At 34.6% G+C, this 23,822-nt stretch overlaps 2 protein-coding genes across 3 annotated transcripts; both read right to left on the reverse strand.

Moving 5' to 3' along the window:
• Positions 1-998: 998 nt before the first annotated feature.
• On the reverse strand, positions 999-4,966 carry LOC125222439 (coronatine-insensitive protein 1-like). Its single transcript, XM_048125057.2, has 3 exons — positions 4,306-4,966; positions 2,786-3,293; positions 999-2,089 (listed from the first exon to the last, which is right to left on the reverse strand). Exons 1-3 carry the CDS (start codon positions 4,797-4,799, stop codon positions 1,289-1,291), a joined length of 1,803 nt encoding a protein of 600 aa, XP_047981014.1. The 5' UTR covers positions 4,800-4,966; the 3' UTR covers positions 999-1,288.
• A 10,862-nt stretch (positions 4,967-15,828) lies between these two features.
• On the reverse strand, positions 15,829-20,359 carry LOC125185654 (uncharacterized). Of its 2 annotated transcripts, none has more exons than XM_048082215.2 (4): positions 19,676-20,359; positions 19,482-19,597; positions 17,322-17,565; positions 15,829-17,236 (listed from the first exon to the last, which is right to left on the reverse strand). In XM_048082215.2, exons 1-4 carry the CDS (start codon positions 20,009-20,011, stop codon positions 15,971-15,973), a joined length of 1,962 nt encoding a protein of 653 aa, XP_047938172.1. In that variant the 5' UTR covers positions 20,012-20,359; the 3' UTR covers positions 15,829-15,970. The 2 variants fall into 2 exon arrangements, with proteins under 2 accessions (XP_047938172.1, XP_088919364.1); XM_089063238.1 differs by having other exon boundaries at positions 19,482-19,609.
• Between the last annotated feature and the right edge of the window lie 3,463 nt (positions 20,360-23,822).

Raw genomic sequence — 23,822 nt, forward strand, 5'->3', positions numbered from 1 at the left:
TTAAGTAACAGTTAAGAAGTTAATTGGAAACTATTTAGACATTTATTTGCCTACTATAGAATAGTACAAAATAAAGGTGTGTAGAGTTGTGTCCCTTTATTTTGATCGTGAAGATGGGAAGTGTGATAATTAATTAATCCAAAATGTCCCTTTGATCGTGAAGAAAAGGAGTATTATTTTTTGCATAAATGTCCCTTTAATCCAAATATTTTAGTTTCATGTTTTTCTTTCTAATTATTCGTGTTTGAAAAATTGTGTTCCTAAATGGGTTACTTTTTTAAATTCTGCTGATGGGTGTTACACGTCGCGTTCTGAGAATGCGTAACAAATGTGCGTTTAATTACACATTCTCTAATGCATAACTAAATAATAGACTTAGGGACACGATTTGTCATGCACACCTGAATCAAGAATTATGCACTTATTTAAACTAATCGCTTGCAATTCTCACAAATGTGTACTTCTTTTGTACGTAATTAATAATTCTGGTAATGAAGGACGCATAGTAGAATGAATTTAGTGAATTATGAGAGAAAATTAGTTAGGGTGTTATTGGTTGTGAAAAGTTCAACAGATAATTTGCAATTAATAGTGATAAATGTTATTTACTGAGATAGTTTTCAATATGTCTCTGATTTTTATTTTATTTTATTTTATTTTCAGAAATTATATCTCAACGATGAGCATGCGGTAAGAACTATTGAACCAAAAAAATGATGTATTATAGTGATATAAGTGGCATATTTACTAAGATGATTTTCACTATGTCACTGATTTTAGTTAGTCACCACTAATATTATGCATTCATAAGTTTTAAACTTTTTACCGAAATTAATCACATTACACACTTCCAATATCAAATTCCAATCACCTTTTTTTAACACTCCCACATCTTCTTTTGTCCGGACAGATCACAAAATATACAAGCAAAAATATTAAAGCAATTCCAAAAACAAGGGGACAATACAAAGAAGAAAACCCCTTAAAGAGAAAACAAGAAAAGCAAGTAGTAGTAAATGTTAAAGTACATTACTACTTGTGTAAATATTAAAGAAGAAATCAAACAATTAAGTATTTACAGCCTACAACAACATCCTGTTTTTGCGCTACAGAAAATCAGATTATTGAAGTTGCTTCTACAAGGCAAAATTTATTAGTTAAATATTCTAAATTAAGTTCACACAACAGTGGGAGTGGGCGTGGACGAAGAAGACGTGATTTATGAACAATGCAACTAAACAAATAAACAAAAGTGTATATGCAAGCATACGTAACAAGCAAGTATGATTCAAGGTGCTAGGGGCCTCACTGTTGAGGGGAAATCTGTTCTCGGCCCGGCGAGGGACCAATAAGCGAGTATGTGCGCTGGATGCTCTGCCACTATCGGCCCTCCTTCCGTGTCCTGCACTACGACTTGTCTCGATGGTATCAGCTCGATGTTCCAGTTCGGCCTCACCATTGCCAGCAGGTCTCGGCCATTTGCAGATGCTCGATATCCCTGCACCCACAAGTACCTTAGAGACGTCAGCTGCAGGGCCGCCATTGCCAGTGCACGCTCGCTGAAGCAACAGCCTCTCATCTCCAGCTTCTGCAGGCTCGGGCACCCCTTTGAGAACTCCAACAGACCTTCATCCGACTGTCCTACGTAACCCAGAAGCATCCATCTCACGTTGCGGCTGTACTGCCCTATGTAGCTCAGACCCACGTCGCTCAGCCCACCAGGCCGTAGATACAATGCAAACCTCCTCAGTTTGTGGCACCCCATTAATAGTGACCGAACTCCATTGTCAAGAGGGAGGTCTGTAATTCGTTCCTCTCTGTCCAATAAAACCAACCGAAAGTCACATAGGTTTTTTGAGTACGTTCCCATGCACTCCAGTGATGCATTTGTGATATCTGACACATACACGGCCAAGTACTCCAATTCGAGACATCCTTGCGCCAGAGCCATGAGTCCTCTCTGGGAGACCACACCTTCGACATCTTCCATGTCTTGCTCATCAGCTCCACGCTCTATCCTCAGTCTTTTCATTTTCTTGCAGAACTCACCCAGAATTTCCATTCCTCTATCTCCGATGACGTTTCTTGTCTGTTCCATATTGTCATCAAAGTCAGTTCCATAAGCATTAGGGAATAGCATATTGACACTTTGAACTGTACTTCAAATTCAAAGTTTACAAAAGGTGCATGAAGGTCGAAAGACCACTATCCAGGTTCAGCAAAAAATAACAAAATCAAGAAATTCACATAGAGATGCTATAAGTTGTCTTCCATGAAAATTCAAAATCAACCCAACTCCATATCCAAATAACAGAAGAACCATGAACCAGCATCATAAGCTGTCCAGAGTGGAGCTGAAAATGTTACCTTACAATGCAAGACAAAGAAGCCATGGATTTTTTTACCATACATAATTTATTTCTCTACTCATACAAGACAAACTCTTTCTCTACTCAATTTATTTTTCCCATTAATTCATATGTTCCTCATATTGTTAGTCAAATACTATTCAGACATCGATTAATCCTATACTCGTGAGGCAGCAGAGCTCAACACAAGCTTCATCTCAATTATTTGTTTTAAACGCATAAAGAACCTACTTACCAGAACAGAGATGCATAAGTTCTCAGAAAGTTTACTGGCCGGAAAGGTAAATATCTAAGATTAGATTTATTTAATAAAACTACTTATAGGCACTGTAGTTTAACAAAAAATTCATACTCCAGCAAATTTTATTAGTCATAAGGCATATCTCAAATGACAAATGCAAGACTTCTAAATCTACCTCAAGAACTTCCAGGTTAGGGCATCTCTGCAGCAACTGATAATGGCCTTCAGTATCCAGCAAAGCATAAAGGAGATCCAATTTTTTAAGTCTGGAAGCAACATGATATACAATTGGCAATTCTGCTTTCCCCAGGTAAGTAAGACCCAAGCGGCACAGCCGACTAGGGAATACAACGTTGGCATACCTTTCCAGTTGCTCATTAAAAACACCTTCACCAACCTGTCCAGGGGGCTCACTAAAAGATCCCCCACAGAATTCTTCCAATGAAGCTGCTGCTCGGAAAAAACCTATAAGGTCTGAGACATCACAATCGCTAATTTTCATTGAGGCCAACTTCGGGCATCTTCTTGCTATCTGTTCAAGGTCTCTAGGTCTAACTTTCATGAGATCAGTCATATAGAAATTCAAACTTTCAAGAACTGTATTGTTCATTGCAAGCTCATTCAGCCATTCTCCATCATTCTCAATTATTGAGCTTTCTTCCAAAAGCAAGTTTCTCAAATTCCTATAACAAAGAAAAAACGTTTTAGATTGAACAAATAGAGTTTCATATTTCTCACAGTTATACAATCCACAGACCAAAATGTAATCGGAAATCATCTGGTAATATTAGCTAAGGCATCTAATTTGTTATCAGATGTTTCTATATTTGTTCTCTTTCCTTTCTTAATTATGTTGGGGCTTACAGAGAAACATCATCCATTAAGTATAGAAATGCAAACACATAATAAACAATTCTTCCTTGACCATACAGTTCTACTAAACAAGACTTCTGAGTGAAATCAACAAACAATTGTCAGGACAGACAAGAGCTTGAATTTTTTCTAAGCTCCACTCTATAGAACCACACATAAAATGGTGCAACCACTATTGTTTTCATTGATCTACCACATTCTAAGACCCAATAAATCAAGCATGTACACAAATAACTCTATCATATGTTAAGATGCCATATTTTGAGAAAGCGTGCATTAGTTAATAACTTAATAACAGATCCTCAAAATCATTTGAATTGATTTGATCACATAAGTTTTAAAAAAAAAGTTAATATCTCCTGCGATATTCGTCTAGTCATATCATATTTAAGCATGAGGTGCGCACAAACAGTATTACTGGATGTAACGATGAAAAGTTGGAATGAAATAGAGTTGACACAATGTCTGTGTCATCATAATCAGCGAGCTCACAATTAGAACTATTATTTGCTGCAAAAACAAGATTTTAAAATGATTTTGATTTGGACATGAGAACTCCAAATCGTCACCAAATCTGATCGAAAATGAAAAGTCAAACATATGCATCGGCAAACCACATGTTTACGCCACCTACTAATAAGAGTGCAAATCACTCAGATCCAGCAACAGAAATTTGAAAAATTAATGATGTAACTGTTGACATATCTTCCAAAAAATAGATCAACTGAAAAATACTTAATGAAATATGCAACCATATCAATAACAGAAATTACCAAATAGAGATGAAATCATAAAAGTGAAATCAAATAAAAAAATTAGCACCTGCAGAATCTGGCTATACGCAGAAGTCCATCGGTAGAGAAACCGGAGCACTTATCTAACCGCAAAACTTCCAAAACCTTGCCATGAGAGGTGGCGAGAAGGTCGAGATCTGAATCCTTGACAATCATCCGACGGAAGTGCAGCACCTTCATCCTTCCGTAGGAGGTGAGGATTTGGTGGACCCAGGGCGTGACGAATCCGCCCCAATCCTCAGGAATGAGGTTGAACATAGCGGCGCGAGGCTTGCCCTTGAGCTTGAGCGACTCGAGATGCGGAAAGCGGCGCGAGAGGCGGTGCGGCGTGGCGGTGTAGCAGAGCGCCATGGTGACGTGCTTGCGCGTGATGGCGTCGATCTCGTACCATCGCTTGCAGACGAGCGACACCGCGTCCCGGTCGCGCGGGTCGTGCACGTAGGGGATGACGCACTCCCAGACCGTGTCGTAGGCGCCGCTGCTGCAGAAACCGTTAGGTTTCTTCGATCTGGCGTCATCCATTCTTCTCGGAATTAATTAGTATTGAGCGTATTAAGTAGTGTAGTAGTAAATAGAGAAACAATAAAGGAATAGTGAGTTAAGAGATAGTGAATCGAGATTGATCGGAGAGAAATGAATAGAGAGAGAGAGAGGGAGGGAGTAGGGGTTCTATTGTATTGGTGGGGATGAAAATGAATGATGATAATAAAATTAATTCAATCATTACGTACGCCTGGCTTCTTGTGGTATATGCCTCTTTACTTTACAGACTATATTCTTTTTTAATTATTATGTAAACTATGTTTAAGATAATTGCACTCAAGTGTTTAGTGAATACTGAATAGTATCGTTAATCTCGTTTTATTACTGTTAATTAATTAATCAAATCAAGTATATCAAATTCGCCGTACAAATTTTCTGTTTCGATCTCTGTACAAATACTAATATTTTCAAACGAGCCTTAAATGAAATTTCATCCCAATTTCTATAGACCACGATTCAAATACAAATAACTAGTGTATAAAAGACTCACAATTCGACCTCGATTTCATTTTTTTTTTCAGCAAAACGCATCAAATGCACCGACCATCTAACTTCTTAAAAAATAAAAGGTACTAGTACTAATTTTTCACATTTTTTTAGCACAATGCATCGCATGCACCGACCATCTCTATTCTAAAAAATTTGACGGTATAATTTTCATTTGTATCCTAACTTTTGATCGACTTATAATCAATCTTATTATTTTAAACTTGAAATATAAAATTACAACTTTTTTTTAAAAAATATGAAAAGGCCTCATAATTTCCACAATCAAAATATGATGCTCCATTCGTCTCATAAAAATATTAACATTTGGAACAGCGCAGGGGCAGTGCAGTTGGCAACAGAGTGGCAGATCTTGCTACAATGAGTCTGGATTCAAATCTCACTGCTGTCGTGCAGTGACTTTCATCTCTCAGACACAAGTGTAAGGCCTTGGGAGATGGGGTTCTAGCAGCCAGTTGGTTAAGGTCTCCCCCTTAAAGGGTTACTGCGTACCCTTATTGAACCCTCTCACGCAGTGGCGGAGCCACGCTGGGGCATGGGGGGCCCTTGGGCCCCCCAGCCATTCGAGTTTTAAGTATATTATATATATTCAAAGGCATTACTAATATTACTTGTTAGCGTAGTTGGAAAGTGAAGCTAGCTACAGACTATAGTTGAGGTGGAGGTACTGGGTTCGATTCTCAGCTAGCACGCCTTCCAGTTTTAAATTTCGCCCAGTTTTATATCTTAGAGATGTGCTATATTTATTCAATAACTTTTACTGTCAATTAATTTTTTAGAGATGTGTTTAATTCATGACTTTTGAAGAGTATTAGTTTGAAAGGATATTATTTGTTCAATAACTTGTCAATATTGTAATATACATTTTTATCTACTTTTTTTTATTAGTATTGTAATATAATTAATGGTTTTATCAAAAAAATTTAATATGTACACTTAAACAATTGCTTTACTTATAAAAAACTTAATTTTATTAGTAGGTAATTTTTTTTTTAAGATCATCACAAAGTTATTATATCAATATTCTTGATTAGATTAAATTTTCTTGATATGCATTTATTTCTTTGTACTAAATATCTGAAAACATTCCTTTATTTTTAAGATATTCTAATTCTAAATGATGAAAAAAGGCAAAATATAAAAGGGTCTTCTTACGACTAATTTCGATGATCTAATTCTAAATGATGAAATAAGGCATAACATAAAAGGGTCTTCCTACGACTAATTTCGATAACAAAATCATCGAGAGATCCCATATTTATTAACAGTGAGCGCTAAAACTTTTCTTCTTCTTGGACCCCCCACCGCAAAATTCCTGGCTCCGCCACTGCTCTCACGTGATGTCTGACCAGAGTGTGGGGGCCACCAAGGCAACAGAATCGCCTTTTTGCTGCAATGCAATGAACATTTGGAACGTGAATTAATGCACAATTGATAAAGTAACAGAGAGAAAAAGAAAAAGTAAGTATGGTATTGTTAGTGAAGAATATGACACACCTTATTCGAGAGAAAGAAGTTACCAAAAATAGAAGTTTTATGCGACATTCCAAAATAGAAAATACCCTTATTTTTATGTGACGGAAGTAGGAAGGAGTATAATAACAAAACTACATTAGATTTGAATATATTAGCATACTTTAATTAAAAATAAAGTCGTTTTGTTGTTAAATCACAACATTTTGTTTTCACATATTAGTTTCAATTTTAACTATCACGAAATGATTAAAATTAAAAAATAAATTTTGTCACATTTTTTTCATTTTTGTCCGTCCCACAAAATTTATCACATTTCACTTTTTTATCATTTTTGATAGTGTGACAAAGCTAATGTCTTAAAGCTCATGTCCGGTCAAAGTGTGACAAAATTTAAGAGACGGAGGAAATATGGGATTGGTTATAAGTCAACAAAAAGTTAATCGGATGAATCTAAGAAAAGTTAATCATCCAACCAATATAATCCGATAAATAAAATTTCAATTACAATTATCTTAAAATAAAATCCAATAAATTTTCAATTCACCTTCAAGATACCGTTCCTTTAATCACATGAATCAAAGAAGAGTTAATCATCCAACTTTTGTTGCAATTTTTCTAATTAGACAAACTTTTATCTCAAATCAGCATTTTTGATATTCTTCTCACCTATATATATGTTATCATTCTTGAAAATTTGATTTGAAATAGACTCTCGGTTTGATTTTATCTTCATGGAGTATGCCTTTCAATCTTGTCTAAGATACAACACAAGTTGTGTTGTGTTGTGTATTTATATTATATTTTGAAGATGTAAACTTTAAATAATGATTGCACATTTCTTCCCTGATAATTTGTCATCATTTGACCTGATACGAGTTTTAAGAAACGTAATAAAAAGTGAGTTGAAAAAGTTAGCGACATGTGAGTCATATTTTTATATATTATTTATAATAAATGTGAGTGAAAATGAGTTAATAGAATATGAGGTCCCTTGCTAAAAATGGTAAAAAGGAAAGATGACAAATTTTTAGGACGGACAAAAATAAAAATAAATGATAAATTTTTAGGGACGGAGGAGTACTATCGCACTAAGCAAGGCTTAGTGGGATATGTCATAGCAACTCCAAATTCCCCTTGTCATTAATCAATCATTATGTAAATGTATTTATACTTTCCAAGAACTTTGGTAAGAACGCTATCTATAAATGTCATTAGATACAATGGTAAGTTGTAATCAGTAATTAATGTATCGAACTTTGTATTCAAAATATAATCTGCAATCTCAATATGTTTGTAACATTTATTATACTTCTAATCTTCTATTCAATATTTCGTGATATACTATTGAAGAAACAATAAAGTAACAAAAAATATCTATTAATTTCCTGTAGATAATTGACGTTCAATTAATGTGTATTGATTATTGAATTACATATATAGATGGATACCTAATATTCATAGTATTAATTTAACGAAACATTGCGCAACATAATGTTTGTTTGGTTGCGTACAGCTATGATAAAAGTTACAGAAATAGATAAATAATGAGGTGGGTTCAGTTAATTAGAATCATTAATGAGCAAACAACTTTCAACCTGTCACGACTAACTTATATACACGCTCGAACTAAGCTAACATATAAATTAATACAACGGGGAGTGTTATATTGCTAACGCAATGTTTAATTGTTAACTACAACTCAATAATAGCCATTAGATATTCAAATTAAAGGTCTAGATCATTAACCACAAAATGTCAATACGATTAATAAAAAACGTCAATAAAGCTATAGGATTAATTCCAATAAAAATCAATTGGGATATTAATGTCACGTTAGTTATAACTAACTTTTAAAAGAAATCTCAAAACTTTAAATTCATATAACATATATCAAATTAAAGATAATTTTATAAGGATTCCAACGATATACTACATGCATATGTTCCGACGTCAAAATTTGAAAAAAAAAATCTAGAATTTTCGTATTTTTCGTACACAGGCTAATGTCAATACATCTAAGATAATATGTCAATATAAAGCATATACAATGTCAATCCTAAATTTGTGTTGACATTCTCAAAGCATTGTGTTGATATTTTCGAAACACTATATTGACATTTTCATCCAAAACCCTAATTTGGCGTTTTTTTTTTAATTTTTTTCGATTTAATTAATAAAAACGAAAATTACACGTGACAAATTGTAGACCACACGTTTTTTAAAATCATGTGACCTTAAATTAGTTGTAGTTAGCAATTAAATGATGAGTTAGCAATTCATCACTCCTCTTAATACAACTATATAAATGTATTATTCTTTCATTTCATCGATATAATCTTAGGGGAGTGTTATATTGCTAACTCAATACCTAATTGCTAACTACAACTAAATAATAGCCATTAGATATTCAAATTAACGGCCTAGATCATCAACCAAGAAATATCAATACGATCAACAAAAAACGTCAATAAAGCCATAGGATTAATTCCATAAAATATCAATAGGAGTATTAATGTCAATTAACTACATGTTTAGTTATAACTAACTTTTAAAAGAAATCCCAAAACTTTAAATTCATATAACATATATCAAATTAAAGATAATTTTATAAGGATTCCAACGATATCATATATGCATATGTTCCGACGTCAAGATTTGAAAAAAAATTCAAAAATTTTTCAATTTTTTCGTAAAGCAGAAATGTCAACATACTGTATAAAATATGTCAATATAATACATGTAGAATGTCAATATAAGCAATGGGTTAACATTCTTAAAACATCGTGTTGACATTCTCAAAGCATTGTGTTGATATTTCTGAAACACTATATTGACATTTTCATCTAAAACCCTAATTTGGCGTTTTTTTTTAATCTTTTTTTATTTTATTAATAAAATCAAAAATTACACGTGGCAAATTGTAGACCACACGTTTTCTAAAATCCTATGGCCTTAAATTAGTTGTTGTTAGCAATTAAATGATAAGTTAGCAATTGATCACTCCCCTATAATCTTATTGGGTTGGTTTGTATTTATTAATTACTTTCAATAAAATTAAACATAAAAAATTAGAACAAAATGGGAACTAATAATTTATGATAAAATTAGGGTTACATGTCGTCACACTATTAAATTCCTACTAGAACGTCTTTGGTTTATCTATTTATTAATTACTTCCAATAAAACATAAAAAATTAGAACAAAATGGGAACTAATAATTTATGATAAAATTAGGGGTAGACATGTCGTCACACAATTCAAACACATGATAAAGTTTGCTAGAAACAAAACATACATTATTCAAAGATATCAAGTGCACTGAATTGGATAACAAATTCAATCTCCTAAACCAAAAATATAAGTAGTGTAGGAAATAAATTTGAAATCCAAAACTAAAATTTTACTATAAATCTATAATCATATCATCACATCTGGTCTACAAATTATTGAACATCAAGGATTCCAAATATTTAAAGCAGCACAAATAGTCCCATACAAATTACAATTCTCGTTCGGTACTAGTAGGGATATTGACCCCCAATATTATAAAACTTTTTAAAAGTTTGGTCTTTCTCGTGAACTTTTAATTTGACAAATAATATTAAGAACTTTACTTGAGTTTGTTATTTTTTACCAATGAAAAATTTTCGGCTACATTAATAGATTGAAGAACAATTTTGGAAGGTGTGCTTCAAGAAAACCTCTCCTCAAATATTGAAGAAGTTGAAAATCTCGAAGTTGTCGAGAAATTACGAAAAAAAAATCCGTATCATGATACTATTTGCCGGAATTTTTCATCGGTGTAAAATAACAAACTCGAAACTTCATGATATGATGGCTCAATATCCTTTAGTAGTATTCCTTATCAACTTTGCGTTTATCTCGCCATTAGTCCCTGAACTTTTAAAATATCCCCAAACAACCCTGAACTAAGCGTTTATCTAAATGGTCCATTTTCACTGTTTCGTGACGAAAATACCCTTTTGGGGGGTTATGAGGGATTTGGGCAATTTGGTCTTTTTACATTTTAAATCTGATATTATTTCAAAATTATCATTCTTCTTCCCTTTTGTCATCCTCCACTTTGTTTCTTTATTTCAATATTAGATTTAATTTTATAAAATTAAATTTTAAATTTCAATTTTTAAATATCAATAATTTTTTTTAATTAAAACTATTAATTCATGGACGCTATAAATATTGATTAAAACTATTAATTTTTGTTATTTAATATAATATTCAGCTGAATTGAAGAAGTACATATTAATCGTGATGGAAAAATAAGAGCTATTCTATTTAGCATTCGTTCGGTTGTAATAATTGCTTGAGAATTTTTGTTGAAATCTTGTAGTTAATTTTTATTGTTTTCAAATTAATAAACGAAAACTATATTAGTATTACATTAGATGCATATTTACTTCAGAATAAATTGTGTTATATGATCTATTTATGATTAAAACTATTAAATATTGATTAAAACTAAGGTGTCGTCGTACCTTATTGATTAAATATTAGACACTATCAAATATTGATTAAAACTATTAATTTATTATTTAATAGTAATTTTAATAATTAAAAAAATTATTGATATTTAAAAATCAAAATTTAAAATTTAATTTTATAAAATTAAATCTAATATTGAAATAAAGAAACAAAGTGAAGGATGACAAAAGGGAAGAAGAACGATAATTCTGAAATAATATCAGATTTAGTACATCACTGAAATAATATCACATTTTAAATGTAAAAAGACCAAATTGCCCAAACCCCCCCAAAAGGGTATTTTCGTCACGAAATAGTGAAAATGACTATTTTCGAGATAAACTCTTAGTCCAGAGTTGTATGGGAATATTTTGAAAGTTCAAGAACTAATAGCAAGATAAACACATAGTCCAAAGACTATTTTGTTAGTTCATTCTAATAATAATAATAATAATAATAATAATAATAATAATAACAATAATAATAATAATAATAATAATAATAATAATAATAATAATAATGTTGTTAGTTTTAAGCGATGGATGTTATTATGTGAACGTCCCTTTTATCTTTTAAAATAGTCCGCGGAATGTATGCTAAACGTATTTCATACTACAAAATGAATAAGGAGTACTCCATTAATCTAGCATAGGAATATATATACTATATAGAGTATAAAATCAACAAAAGATCACTGTGTTTCCTGCAATGTCAACTGTTTTTGGAGGACCTTTCAATTTTTGTTTTATCGAAAATGGGGAACTGAAGCTAATTGTAGTGGTGTGGCCGTGTGGGATTTTGGACATACATCAATCATAATATTATTATCAAGAAATACCACATACAACTAAAATATGCTTCTTTTTATAGTTTACTAAACTATTGCTAAAAGTTTATTAATTTCGAGAATTAATTAAAAAATACATGGACCTATTTTACAATGATAGCTCTTTCAATTTTTGAAATTGTATAAATTTTACTACAAAATTTTCAAACATGTAAATTTTATAGTAATTTTTATCATAATGTGAACAATTTATATCTATATCACTATATATACTCGTAAAATTAAACAATAAGTGAACTATATAAATAGTACCTAATCTTTCACTTTCGCACAAAAATAGTACATGATTTTTATTTTATATCGTTTTTGGTACCTAAAAATCACATTTTGAGTACCTGATGCTAATTTTTACCCCAAAACACATCCTAAAAATCACATTTTCACAATTTTGCCATGAAGGACATTTTTGGGCATACACGAAAGATGACCTAAAATGATGTATATATATAACTTCTCTATTTGTCTCTTCTATACTATTATTATTAATAATATAATTATTATGTTATTATAAATTAGTATTAATTTATTTTTTAATATAATTCAAATTATGATTCATACTTCATTATAGTTATAGTTTTAACTATATTTAATTATTATTATATTATTATAATATTAATAACTCGTAATTGATAAATAATAATACACTTATTTAAAATATAAATCATATAATATTAAATACTAATAATGGGTCTTATTTTAATGCTTATAGCACCCTAATCCAAAATTAAGACTAAATCTCCATCCTTAGATTTTAAAATAAGTGAATGAGATTAAATCTTACGAATCTCAATAAATAGTAGACAAAATATCAACAAAAGGGTAATATCGTCATTATGTTATCATATGATGATTTTCGTGAATGTGTTTTTATATCAACATAGTGTATTACAAATATCAACAATATGAAATAAGAATATCAACGCTAGTACAACAAAATATCAACACATATTTATTGAGATTTTTACATGGTTTTATTGAGATTTTTTGATGTATTTGTTGATAAAAATCTGGTTATCAACATTTACGAAAACTAAAATAAAAAATACTCCCTCCGTCCCAAGATAAGTGACTTGTATTCCTTTTTGGGGTGTCCCACTATAAGTGACCTATTTCCACTTTTAGCAAAAAGTCATCTCTCTTACTTTAATCTCCACCTACTTTATTCTCTCTTCTCTCCTCTACTTTTCCATCTCTCATACTTTACTCTCTCCACTTTAACTTATTTAAATATCATTCCTTAAATCCCGTGCCCAAAAGAAGTAGGTCACTTATCTTGGGACGGAGGGAGTATCAAATTTCATCATTCGAACGTCGTTGGAACATATGCAATTGAGATCTCATTGGAATCCTTATAAAATTATCTTTAATTTGATATATTTTTTGCAAAAAAATAATTTAAATCGAGAGAGTTACGTAGATTTAAAGTTTTAAGATGATTTTAATGTGAGAGAATTGACATTAATACCCTCTAATTTTATTTATTAATTTTCTTAATTAAAAATATAATCCATGTGACATTATTTCAACCACTAGATCTTCTAAGAGCAACTCCAAGGGAAGAAGGTAAATGAAAAGGGTATATCATGCTTATACCTTCTCTGTGCAATATACCTTTCTAAAAAGCAATCAACTCCAAGGATAAAAGGTATATAGAAAGGTATATCATTTTAAAAAAAATAAAATATTAGTACAAGATGCATTAAAAAACATAAAGTGTAATACCTTCTCAAATACCTACCCCCTTGGAGAATGATTTTTTATGAAAAGAAGGTAAATATGGTGGTTATATGATTTTACCTCTTCATTGATGGAGAGGTAAAGATACCTCTTCAAAATGGGAAAAGGTATAATACCTTCTCAAATACCTTTCCCCTTGGAGAATGATTTTTCATGAAGAAAAGGTAAATATGGTAGTTATATGACTATACCCCTTCATTTACCTCTCCCCTTGGAGATGCTCTAATCTAATGGCTAAAATTTAGTCTTAGTTTGGGATTGCTAATTAGTTAGCAATTGATCACTCCCCTACTAATAATAATTATTATTAATAGGAGTATTATTTTATCTTATTAATAACTGATCAATATAATCTTAATAAAATTTATAATTATAAATTATATTTAGAAAAATATAAAACGATTGAATATATTTAGTTAGGTGTTTTAGTCCTAAAATAATATAAAACAATTAAGTTAAAAATATTCAATTGATTTAATTAGTTTAAACAATTGATTTAGTTAGATATTTTATCTTTAATTTATATTATGAATGTCAATTAGGTGTATGTATAAAATACTAAAAAAAAGAAGAAAATGAAGAAAAAAGAAAGAAGATGAAATAGAAACTAAAAAGTAATCACATTTTTTGTACTCCCTCCATCCCATAATAGATGACATATTTGGGTAATGACACGAGATTTTACGAGATGTTGTTTTGTGTGTTAGGTGTAGAGAGAAAATAGTATATTTATATTAATGTGAGATAGAACTTGTTCTAGAAAAGGAAATGTGACATCTTTTGTGTGACAAACTAAAAAGGAAAGTGTGACATCTACTATGGGACGTAAGGAGTACTATTTAATACTCTCTCTGTCCCACAAAGACTGTCTCACTTTGACCGGACATGCATTTTAATAAATGTAATGAAAAGTGAGTTAGAAAAAATTAGTGGAATGTGGGTCCTACTTTTATATATTAGTTTTATAATAAAATGTGAGTAGAAATGAGTTAGTGGAATATGTGATCCACTATAAAAAATGGTAAAAAGTGAAATGAGACAAATTTTGTGGGACAAATAGAAATGGAAAAATTGGACAATCTTTGTGGATGGAGGGAGTAGAAATTTCTAAAGATACCCTCTATGCCTCAAAATCACATGTTTGATATCTAGGATTATTTTTGTTATAAGGTACTAAAAATGATGTGTATAAAATAGAGAGTAGGTATCAATTTTTGTGCGAGAATAAAAAAATCAGGTAGTAATATTTATATAGTTCACTGTTTAACAAAAGATCCTTTTGTTGAGAGATCTTGTAGTGCTTTAACTTTAATCAATTGTAACAATTGAGCTTCACATATTTGTTGTTAGTGGTTCGTGTAGGCGCCCCAAATTTATTAGATTTGACCAAGATTAACATTTGAAGGGATAAAGAAGAAAGGAAATCTTTCCAGCCTACCAAAAACTAGATGTTAAATGTGGTCCTATTTGCTCTGGTGAAATAGAGAGTAATAATTTTATTTTAAATTTATAAATTTGTATAGATCCTCCCATCCAGGTAGATTAAAAGACAATAAAATGGAATTTAAAATTATGTACCTAGGCCCAGGGCCTGGCCTAGTAACTATGTACATGGATGTTGTATTTTAGTGTCATAGTGGTAGAGAGCTAGACATGAGATGGGACCTCATGTCCACCTATGTTTCTGTGGCCTCTAACAATACCATCACATCATCTCACACTTGGAGGCACCAACCACTTGCATTTACTCAACTTATTTGGTTGTGGAATCACCATGGCCACACACCACCAACAAACACCTTACTAATATAATAACTCAACACACCTATACACTACTTCAACTAGACATAGTACCCAGTCATTATAAAAGTCTTCAATCAATAGAATCAAGAAGAAAAATAAATGATGATTGAAAAATAACTACCCCACCAGAAGAAATCAGCGCAAGAAACAAAAAACTAGAGCAAAGAAACAAATATGCTTCATTTCACAAAAGTTGAGGATTACACTACTGCTACATTATACAACTATTTCTCTAGCCTAAAAACATTTGTTGACAAAAACAGTATTAACCACCTGAAAAATACTCACTCTGGGCAGTCTAGCTATTCATTTCCCAATCCCCAGCTTCATGTGGCTTCTCCTTATCAACTGAATCATCTCTGCTGGAACACACTTTGTGAAAACCACCTCCCTTTGATTTCTCCGTTAGAAACATGAAGCTTGTATTATTCGTTGGACCATCTGAGACAGCATGTACGCCTCTTGTTACAGGAGAAAACCCCCTGCTTCCTCCAATACTGAGTATGTTTGGCTTGACGTTGCTGCTGCTCAACATAGGCGGCAGCATCTCCATCCGCTTTGAGTTGGGTTGGCTGTTGGTGCTATTAATGAGCATGCGAAGTGTTTCCCTAGAACTTTGTTCGGCAGTAGATTCAGAACTTGAGATGAGAGGATCCACATGATTTGTAAAGGCCGGGCCAGAACTTACTAAGTATCCTGGGCCGGATGAATAGATGGGAATGTGGATGATTGGATCACACATCAAAGGTGTAAATGTTGGGATCTGGTGTGAGGTTGCTAGGCTAGTTATAAATGGCTCAGGCTGAAAGCTAGGAAAATCCATAGCTGGAACTTCAGACAAGCTTAGAGATGATTTAGAGGTCAGTAGAGAAGAGAGTGGAGGCAAATGAAGAGATTCGGTTGACATTTGAGAGGTCCTGAGAGTGTAGTGCAGAGTTGAAGCTGCGGGAGGACACCAGCAGTAGTGAGGAGACAAATGAGATGAGCGTGACGAATGAACCTGCACTTTCGAGCCACAGAGAGGGAGATCCAAAGGTTTATTAAATGCATCCACGGCATTTAGAGCAGAAAATGGGTGAACTGAATTTGCTTCAGGAAGCTTTCCTTTGGCCAAGCCGATAGAATTTGATAGTTCGGCATTGATTGTCGCTGCAAGAGACAAGCTGTTGGGGAAAGCACTGTTATCCCCAACTAGTATCATTTTTTCTCTAGCAGTAACGTAATTAGAGGACAATTTATTTGGCAGGCTCATTTCAGATGAATCAGAGTTGGGATAGAGACCATTAAGATGGTTCAGGTCTGTCACTGACCCTCGAAGGCCGTACTGCTCGGATTCTGAGCTTTTCTCATAAGTAACTGAAGACTGAGGAAAATGAAGCTCAGCAGAATATAATGAATCATCATCTGAAGGACAGCTAGATGGAAGAACACCACTATATTGTGAATTACTCGCTACTGATCCACCAAGATAAGTTCTGAGCTGAGTTGCAAAGGAGTTGAGACGTTCATCACTTATTCCAGTTAATTCAGCCAAGGAAGGTTTTCTTACAAGCAAATCCTTCATCTATATAAACAAGAAACGAGAAGCGTGAACTACAATTTCAACTGCACATAGACAAGCTCGGCGTATATTGTTTAACTAATCATACCTTTCTGAGCATTTCATTCCCTAGAAACTGAGATTTCTCGGAGCACCAAAAGTAAAAAAACATATCATCTACTGTCCTGAGTAAGAAAGATCTTCTGGAGTTGTCTGCAGAAATCTCTTCCATCTCTAAGCCAGTGCAATGAGCCCCTGAGCTTAATGTTGCCAGTATCTCCATAGAACCATCATCCCCATTAAATGAGACCCGAAGGTTAGAAGCAGGTAGTAGTGTGAGACACAAATTTCCTCTGTCCAAGTAGACAAATGGAAGGCTCAGAAAAGAGTGACCAAAAAAATAAGAGATAAAAGCAATGATAATTAGCCAAGATTATTTTATAGCATTAAAAAAATCAAGCAGCGATTCGATTAAAGAAAACCTCAGTAATTTTTTAAATTCAAATGTTCTCTAGATAATATAGATTAACTATACATTTTCATCCCAATTTTTTGTCCACATAAGTAGGCTATTAGCTACACAGTCAAATTTTGTCCAGTAAAAATATCTTCAGCTCTACATATTAACATAAGATGGTCCAAAGCCACAACAACATTTAAGATCCAGATGACAAAACAAATCATTTCTAGCAAGACATAGTAAAGGTAATTAATAATATGATAATGGTGATAAAGCATTACTATCTATTAATGTCACAAATGTCATCATGGCCAAACAGCTATAATATGTATAGCAACCAGCAAGCACTAGTATTTCTATTCCTGAAATCCATATTCATAATTATAGCTAAAAGCAAATGCAATAATGATAGTTCTAAATAATTCAAATCATTATAAGAGCTTCTTAGTAGATTAAGCATATTCTCGAATTTCAGTCTCCAAATATAATACACCAAAAACTTTTACATTTATTCTAGAACATACTCATAAAGTGAAAATACAGGAGTGATGGAAGAGAATATGTTTGTGTACATATTACAAGAATGCATGTGCAAGTGATCCCTTCCGGACATTCACATAACATAACTTTGAAATAATAGAAGGATGGCGATATATATCACCAGAGCAAAAACCAATGAAATAAAATAGAATGGTCAAGTTGAGATGATAGGTATCAAAGGCAAGCTCAAAACACAGATCAGAACGTAAATAGAAACATCACCAAATAAACTAATATGATGAGCAAGTGAGCAACAACAAAATAACACTTTGGAAGTCAGTACACTCTGCCATGTCATGGTATTTTCACTTGGAAAAATAAACAATTATCACAATTATTGAACAAAATATAGTTTCCTGAGATAACTAGTCATTTCAGAACAGAGACAACATATGTTATAAAGAGCATAATCTCAATAGAGAAAAATCAGTTACATAATAAGCAAAAGTTTTTGGTGAAAGGTGTATGGACTAAAAGCTTCTCAAAAAGTTAATAGGCATAATAACTATTGCAGCATAATACTGAGGCAGCTAAATCAGTTAAATAAAACATCAAAGGTCAACAAACATCACATAGAGTAATCACATAGACAACCCACTACAATAAACTATTCCCAATATGATAAACATATTCAACAAACGCACCTCATACTTATGAATAGTCATATCAAGGTGCAAGCATGTAAGATGATCCAGCATGCAGTTCCGTCTAGAGACGATTAAGAGATGTCTGCAATTAAAGTACAAGACAAATACAAAACCTAAACAAATGCAAGAACCAGACATGAAAATACAACATACTACCCCCTCCAGCCTCTTAGCATGTAAAGAGTGAACTATGTCCAAAATATAATTAACTAGAACAGCAATTTATTGTGATAAGAAAGCATCAAATGAAAACAACATAGACAAGTTCAGAAAACCAAAACTAGATCAGCAGTATAGTCAATCAAAGATGAGCATAAACATAATCTTAAAATTACCACAGACTAGATAGAGTGGACAAAAAAAATGATCACAATAGAGCAGATCATAATCTTATAACTAACAAATTCTGTATTTTCTTTCTTTCATGAACATTTTTACTCCATAACCCCCTCCCTCCTAAAACTAATTAAGCACTCTCAGTAGGAATGTATCGTTCAAACTTAAATTGAAACCAATAACAAAGATGGGGAAACCGCCACACAACCAAATAAGATCGGGTGCTACAATAATTCACAAACATAAGCAAAAAAAAACACGTCAATAGAGCAATATAAGAAACTACCTCACAGATGTAGGGCATAATAGGGCTCCTTGCTTGTTAATTTTCCCGACGCGGATAGAAACGAGAGGAACACACAAGCACCTTGCAAGCAGACCAACTTCTGATGGCTCGAAATGCTGCTTCAAGAGCTATTGGTTACTAGATCAGTTGAAAAATATTGGAGAACAGAGAAAAGGACTCCGAAATACACACACCTCACAGAGTTGCGCTAATAGGCGATCCTCAGCCTCACCGCCGGAGATTTTAAGTTTCAACAAAGGCTTCAACCTCTCATCCGCACGACAAGCCCCCATCACCTGCATGTTCAAAGCCCCAAGCCACTGCATAAATCCATCACCGATATCGGTCCTCTGTAGCAACAGATCATCATCACCGTCCTCCAGAAATATATCCGTTAACCTCCGCGAGAATGACGGACTAGCAGTGGCCGGAGTCTCAATCGGAGATACGTCGACGGAGTCCTCGATATCGGAGTTTTGATCCGCCGCCGCATCCATACGGGGATCCGCCGCCGGCGGAGTTTTAACCATATCTCTGGCAGTTATGGTAACAAATTATCACTCAATTTGGTTAAAATCAGATTACGGAAACCCTAACCGTATTCTCCGGCTTAAGCAATTAAATCGTCTAATGTATGATTGTGTGATAGCTTATTAAGAGCATCCACTATAGGAGCGGCGCGCCGGCCGCCCCGTTCACGGCTACGCCGCGGCGGGCTATAGCGGAGGAGGCGTCCGCCCCGGGACGGACGAATTTGTTGGGGCGGACGAGCATTCGCTGCGATTGCGGCGAGGACGGGCCAGAGGAGAGAGAAGCGCGGCGGCCGCCGCGCCTATCTATTGCGCGGCAAAACCGCCGCGGCGGTCGCCGGCTGTGAATTTTTTTTTTTTAATTCGAATTTGTAATTATTTTTTTTTGGCTTATTTAAATACCCCACCAATTTATTTTTCACTCCACACCCATTTTCACTCCACCCCCAATTTCACAACCCTAAATTTTATACCAAATGCACGGGAGAGACGAAGATTCACCCGGCATGGATGAATCGGGATACAGATACTATCCTTCTTCCCAGCCATCTCAGCTGTGGGGATCGAGTCCCACCCCCCGGGATCGAGTCCCAGTCCCCCTCCATTCCAGTCGTGGTCACCGACATCCCCGCCATGGCAACAAATCCAATATCGGGGTCAATCTTCTCATTAGAGGAATTTAGGTCGTTCGGCATTTGGAGATTATCGACCCACTATGGACTTGCCCAACCATCCGCGGCCGGATACCCCTTCTCACTCTTTCCAGCACACCCAGACTCCTTTGTCTGATTTCGATAGGTTCACACTGGAGCAGATGATGGGGCTGATGAGTCCGGGCCTACCGGAGACCCCGCCGACGAGATCTTCCGGCGACGGCGGTGGTGGGCGGGGCGGCGGCAACGGCGGTGGGGGGCGGGCCGGCGGCGACGGCGACGGGGATGGCAGCGGCGGTAGCGAGTCGGCGGTAACAAGTCGGGGCGGGCACTACACCAAAGACGAGTCGATTGCTGTGGCGAGGGCATGGGATGCCGTCACATCAGACCCCTGTGTTGGCACCGATCAGACCGAAATTGGCTTTTGGAAGCGCGTTTTGTTGACCTACAATTAGTTCAAGCCGAGAGGCGCCAAACCGCGTGACGCGGAACAGATCCGAAAAAAGTTTGGGAGGATTCTGACACCCACCAGGAAGTTCGCGGGCATCTACGGCAACAACCTTATCAACGCTGAGAGTGGCCGCAACGAAGCCGACGTGAAGACTCTGTCTGTGTCCCAATACAACGCGCTATATAAGCCTAAGTTCACCCAGTGGGAGGAGTTTCTCGTTCTCGAGAACTGCCCGAAATTCAAGTCCATCTGTGCAGAGGAGACTGAAGGTCACGGGGCGAAGCGCAATAGACGCAACAGAGTCGGGAACTACAGCAGCAGCAGCGGCGGACATTCAATCGACCTCAACGACGCCCAAACGGAGGAGCTCTCTGATACACACACTAGGCGTTCACGCCCTCCGGGGCAGAAGGCCAGTATCCGCAGCGCCCGAATGTCTGCAGGTTCCTCCCGCTACTCGGCGCCCGGGTCTGGATCGCGCAGCGCGCAGGCGCCTTCTGGAGCTCAGTCCATGGACCATGGGGCCCATGTGGTCTTGAATAGGAACTTGAATGTGCAGTTGATGAAACAACTGCAAGATAACTGCCGTTTCTACGAGTCGGCCACCGACCCGATCACCAAGGCGATATACTATGAGCTCATGTGTAGGATCAGAGAGGATCTGGGGCTGACTGGTCCAGGGGCGACGCCAGGGGCGGCGGCGCCGGGGGGAGTGGGCGACGAAGAAGAGGCAGAGGATTCCGACTCCGCCACCGAGTAGATGGTGGCGGTGTTTTTATTTGTTTTTATATGTTTTTTTTATAAAATGTTCGTTGTGTAATTTTCCGATATCCATTAATACAACGAATATTTGGTCTCATCGCACTTTTTAATTTTATTATTATCTCGTTTTCTAATTATTTTTAGTCCGATAATTTTAATTGTAATTGAATTAAAATATACAACAAATAAAATAAAGTGAAATTTGTCCACCAAAAAGTGTCCACTATTGCTGCGGACACTTTTTTTTTGTGGCTGTGGACAAATAAAAAGTGGCTATGGACAAAAAAAAAAGTTGTCCACCTATAGTGGATGCTCTAAAGATGAAAATATTCGGAATAATTTTGAAGAAAAATGGTCCCTATATACCGATAGCCGCATAGGCAAAATCTCCCACGAATTTCTTCGTGAAGGTGAAATATGAATAAATATAAAAATTGTACTCCCTCCGTTCCATAAAAGATGTCACATTTGTGGAACGGCACGAGATTTTAGGAGGTTTTGTTTTTATGTGTTAAATAGAGAGAGAAAATATAATTTTTATATTCATGTGAGGGAGAACTTTTTCTAAAAAAAGAAATGTAACATCTTTTGTAGGACAAACTAAAAAAGAAAGTATGACATCTTTTGTGGAACGGAGGGAGTACACACTAATTCATTCATTTGCAATGATTTGGTTATATTCGAAAACAAGACTAGGGTGGGGAATTATGTCGAAATACCGGAATACCAAACTTACCGTATTGAAAAAATAACGAAATATCGATTTTTCGGTATAGCGTAGTTTTGGGTACGGTACCATATACCATAACAAAAGATTCGGTACGGTAACAGTATTAGATTTACTATACCGCTATACACCACGGCATACTGAATAGTCGATATATACCGACGTTTCGGTATACCGATTGATTATAGGGGTGTATTAGGGTCCTATTGTCTCTTAGTGTTAAACATCAAACATATCACAACCCTTGAATCCTTGGATTGGATGGTTGTGATTAACTAACATTATTAGTCAAGCTACATTATTACACTAAAATGCTACTACATTAGTTTACTAAAATAGTATAGTAGTACTCCATCCGTTTCTTCATAGTTGAGTCATTTTTCCATTTCGAGAAGTTTCTTCATAGTTGAGTCATTTCTATATATGGTAACCTTTTTCTCTTTCTTATTTTACTCTCTCTTACTTTATTCTCTCTACTTTTTTCTCTCTCTTACTTTTTTATCTATTTATTTAACACACTCAATATTCTATTCTAAAACTCCGTGCCGAAAAGTTTCGCCTTAACTATGGCGAAACGAAGGGAGTACATTATTAGCTAAGTTATATTATTAACCCTAACCGTTAGATCACAAGATTCAATGGATAACAAGTGTTTTATTCTAAAATTTAGAAAGAATGACTGTATGAACAATATTTGATCGTGATGAAGTTTAGTTGTTTTGGACTTTTTGAAGTAGTTGAACGCTAAAATTATTTTTTTGAATATTTTGGATATTATAAATTTTTTTTCCGTTATAACAAGTATAATGGTATGTCGTACCGCAGTTCGGTATACCGCAAAAGTACGGTATACCAAAAATACGATATGATATCGGTACGGTGTTTTTCATACTGTAACTTTCAGTACGGTATAAGGTATGACATTCTACCGTACCGAGCCACCCCTAAAAGAGACCCGAAACCCTATTCACACACCATTTATTTAAATTTATGGAATAGTAAGCGAGCTGCCTATGCCCAAGGAACAAAATAAATAAAGAAGGTAAGAAACAACTATTCCCTCCATTACAAAAAAAATAATAAAATTTAGTTTAACACGGATTTTAATATATAATCAGTAAAATAAGAAAGTGAGAAATAAAAAGTAGTGTATGTAGTGTTAGTGGAGAGTGAGCTACACATCATTAGTAGCACATTGTAATGATATAAGTTGTAAAT

The sequence above is a fragment of the Salvia hispanica genome, chromosome 1 (assembly GCF_029641045.1).
Source record: "Salvia hispanica isolate PSC_SH4W2 chromosome 1, Shi_PSC_v1, whole genome shotgun sequence".
In the NCBI taxonomy this organism is placed as follows: Eukaryota; Viridiplantae; Streptophyta; class Magnoliopsida; order Lamiales; family Lamiaceae; genus Salvia; species Salvia hispanica.

Excerpts from the sequence above, each read along its gene's own strand:
- LOC125222439 (XM_048125057.2), bottom strand. The coding sequence starts at position 4,799 with ATGGATGACGCCAGATCGAAGAAACCTAACGGTTTCTGCAGCAGCGGC. Across the intron at positions 3,294-4,305 it reads CGTATAGCCAGATTCTGCAG|GAATTTGAGAAACTTGCTTT; the intron begins GTGCTAATTTTT and ends TCTTTGTTATAG. Across the intron at positions 2,090-2,785 it reads CTAACCTGGAAGTTCTTGAG|ACAAGAAACGTCATCGGAGA; the intron begins GTAGATTTAGAA and ends AATATGGAACAG.
- LOC125185654 (XM_089063238.1), bottom strand. The coding sequence starts at position 20,011 with ATGGTTAAAACTCCGCCGGCGGCGGATCCCCGTATGGATGCGGCGGCG. Across the intron at positions 17,566-19,481 it reads TTATGCCCTACATCTGTGAG|AGGAAATTTGTGTCTCACAC; the intron begins GTAGTTTCTTAT and ends CTACTTGGACAG. Across the intron at positions 17,237-17,321 it reads GGAATGAAATGCTCAGAAAG|ATGAAGGATTTGCTTGTAAG; the intron begins GTATGATTAGTT and ends TTGTTTATATAG.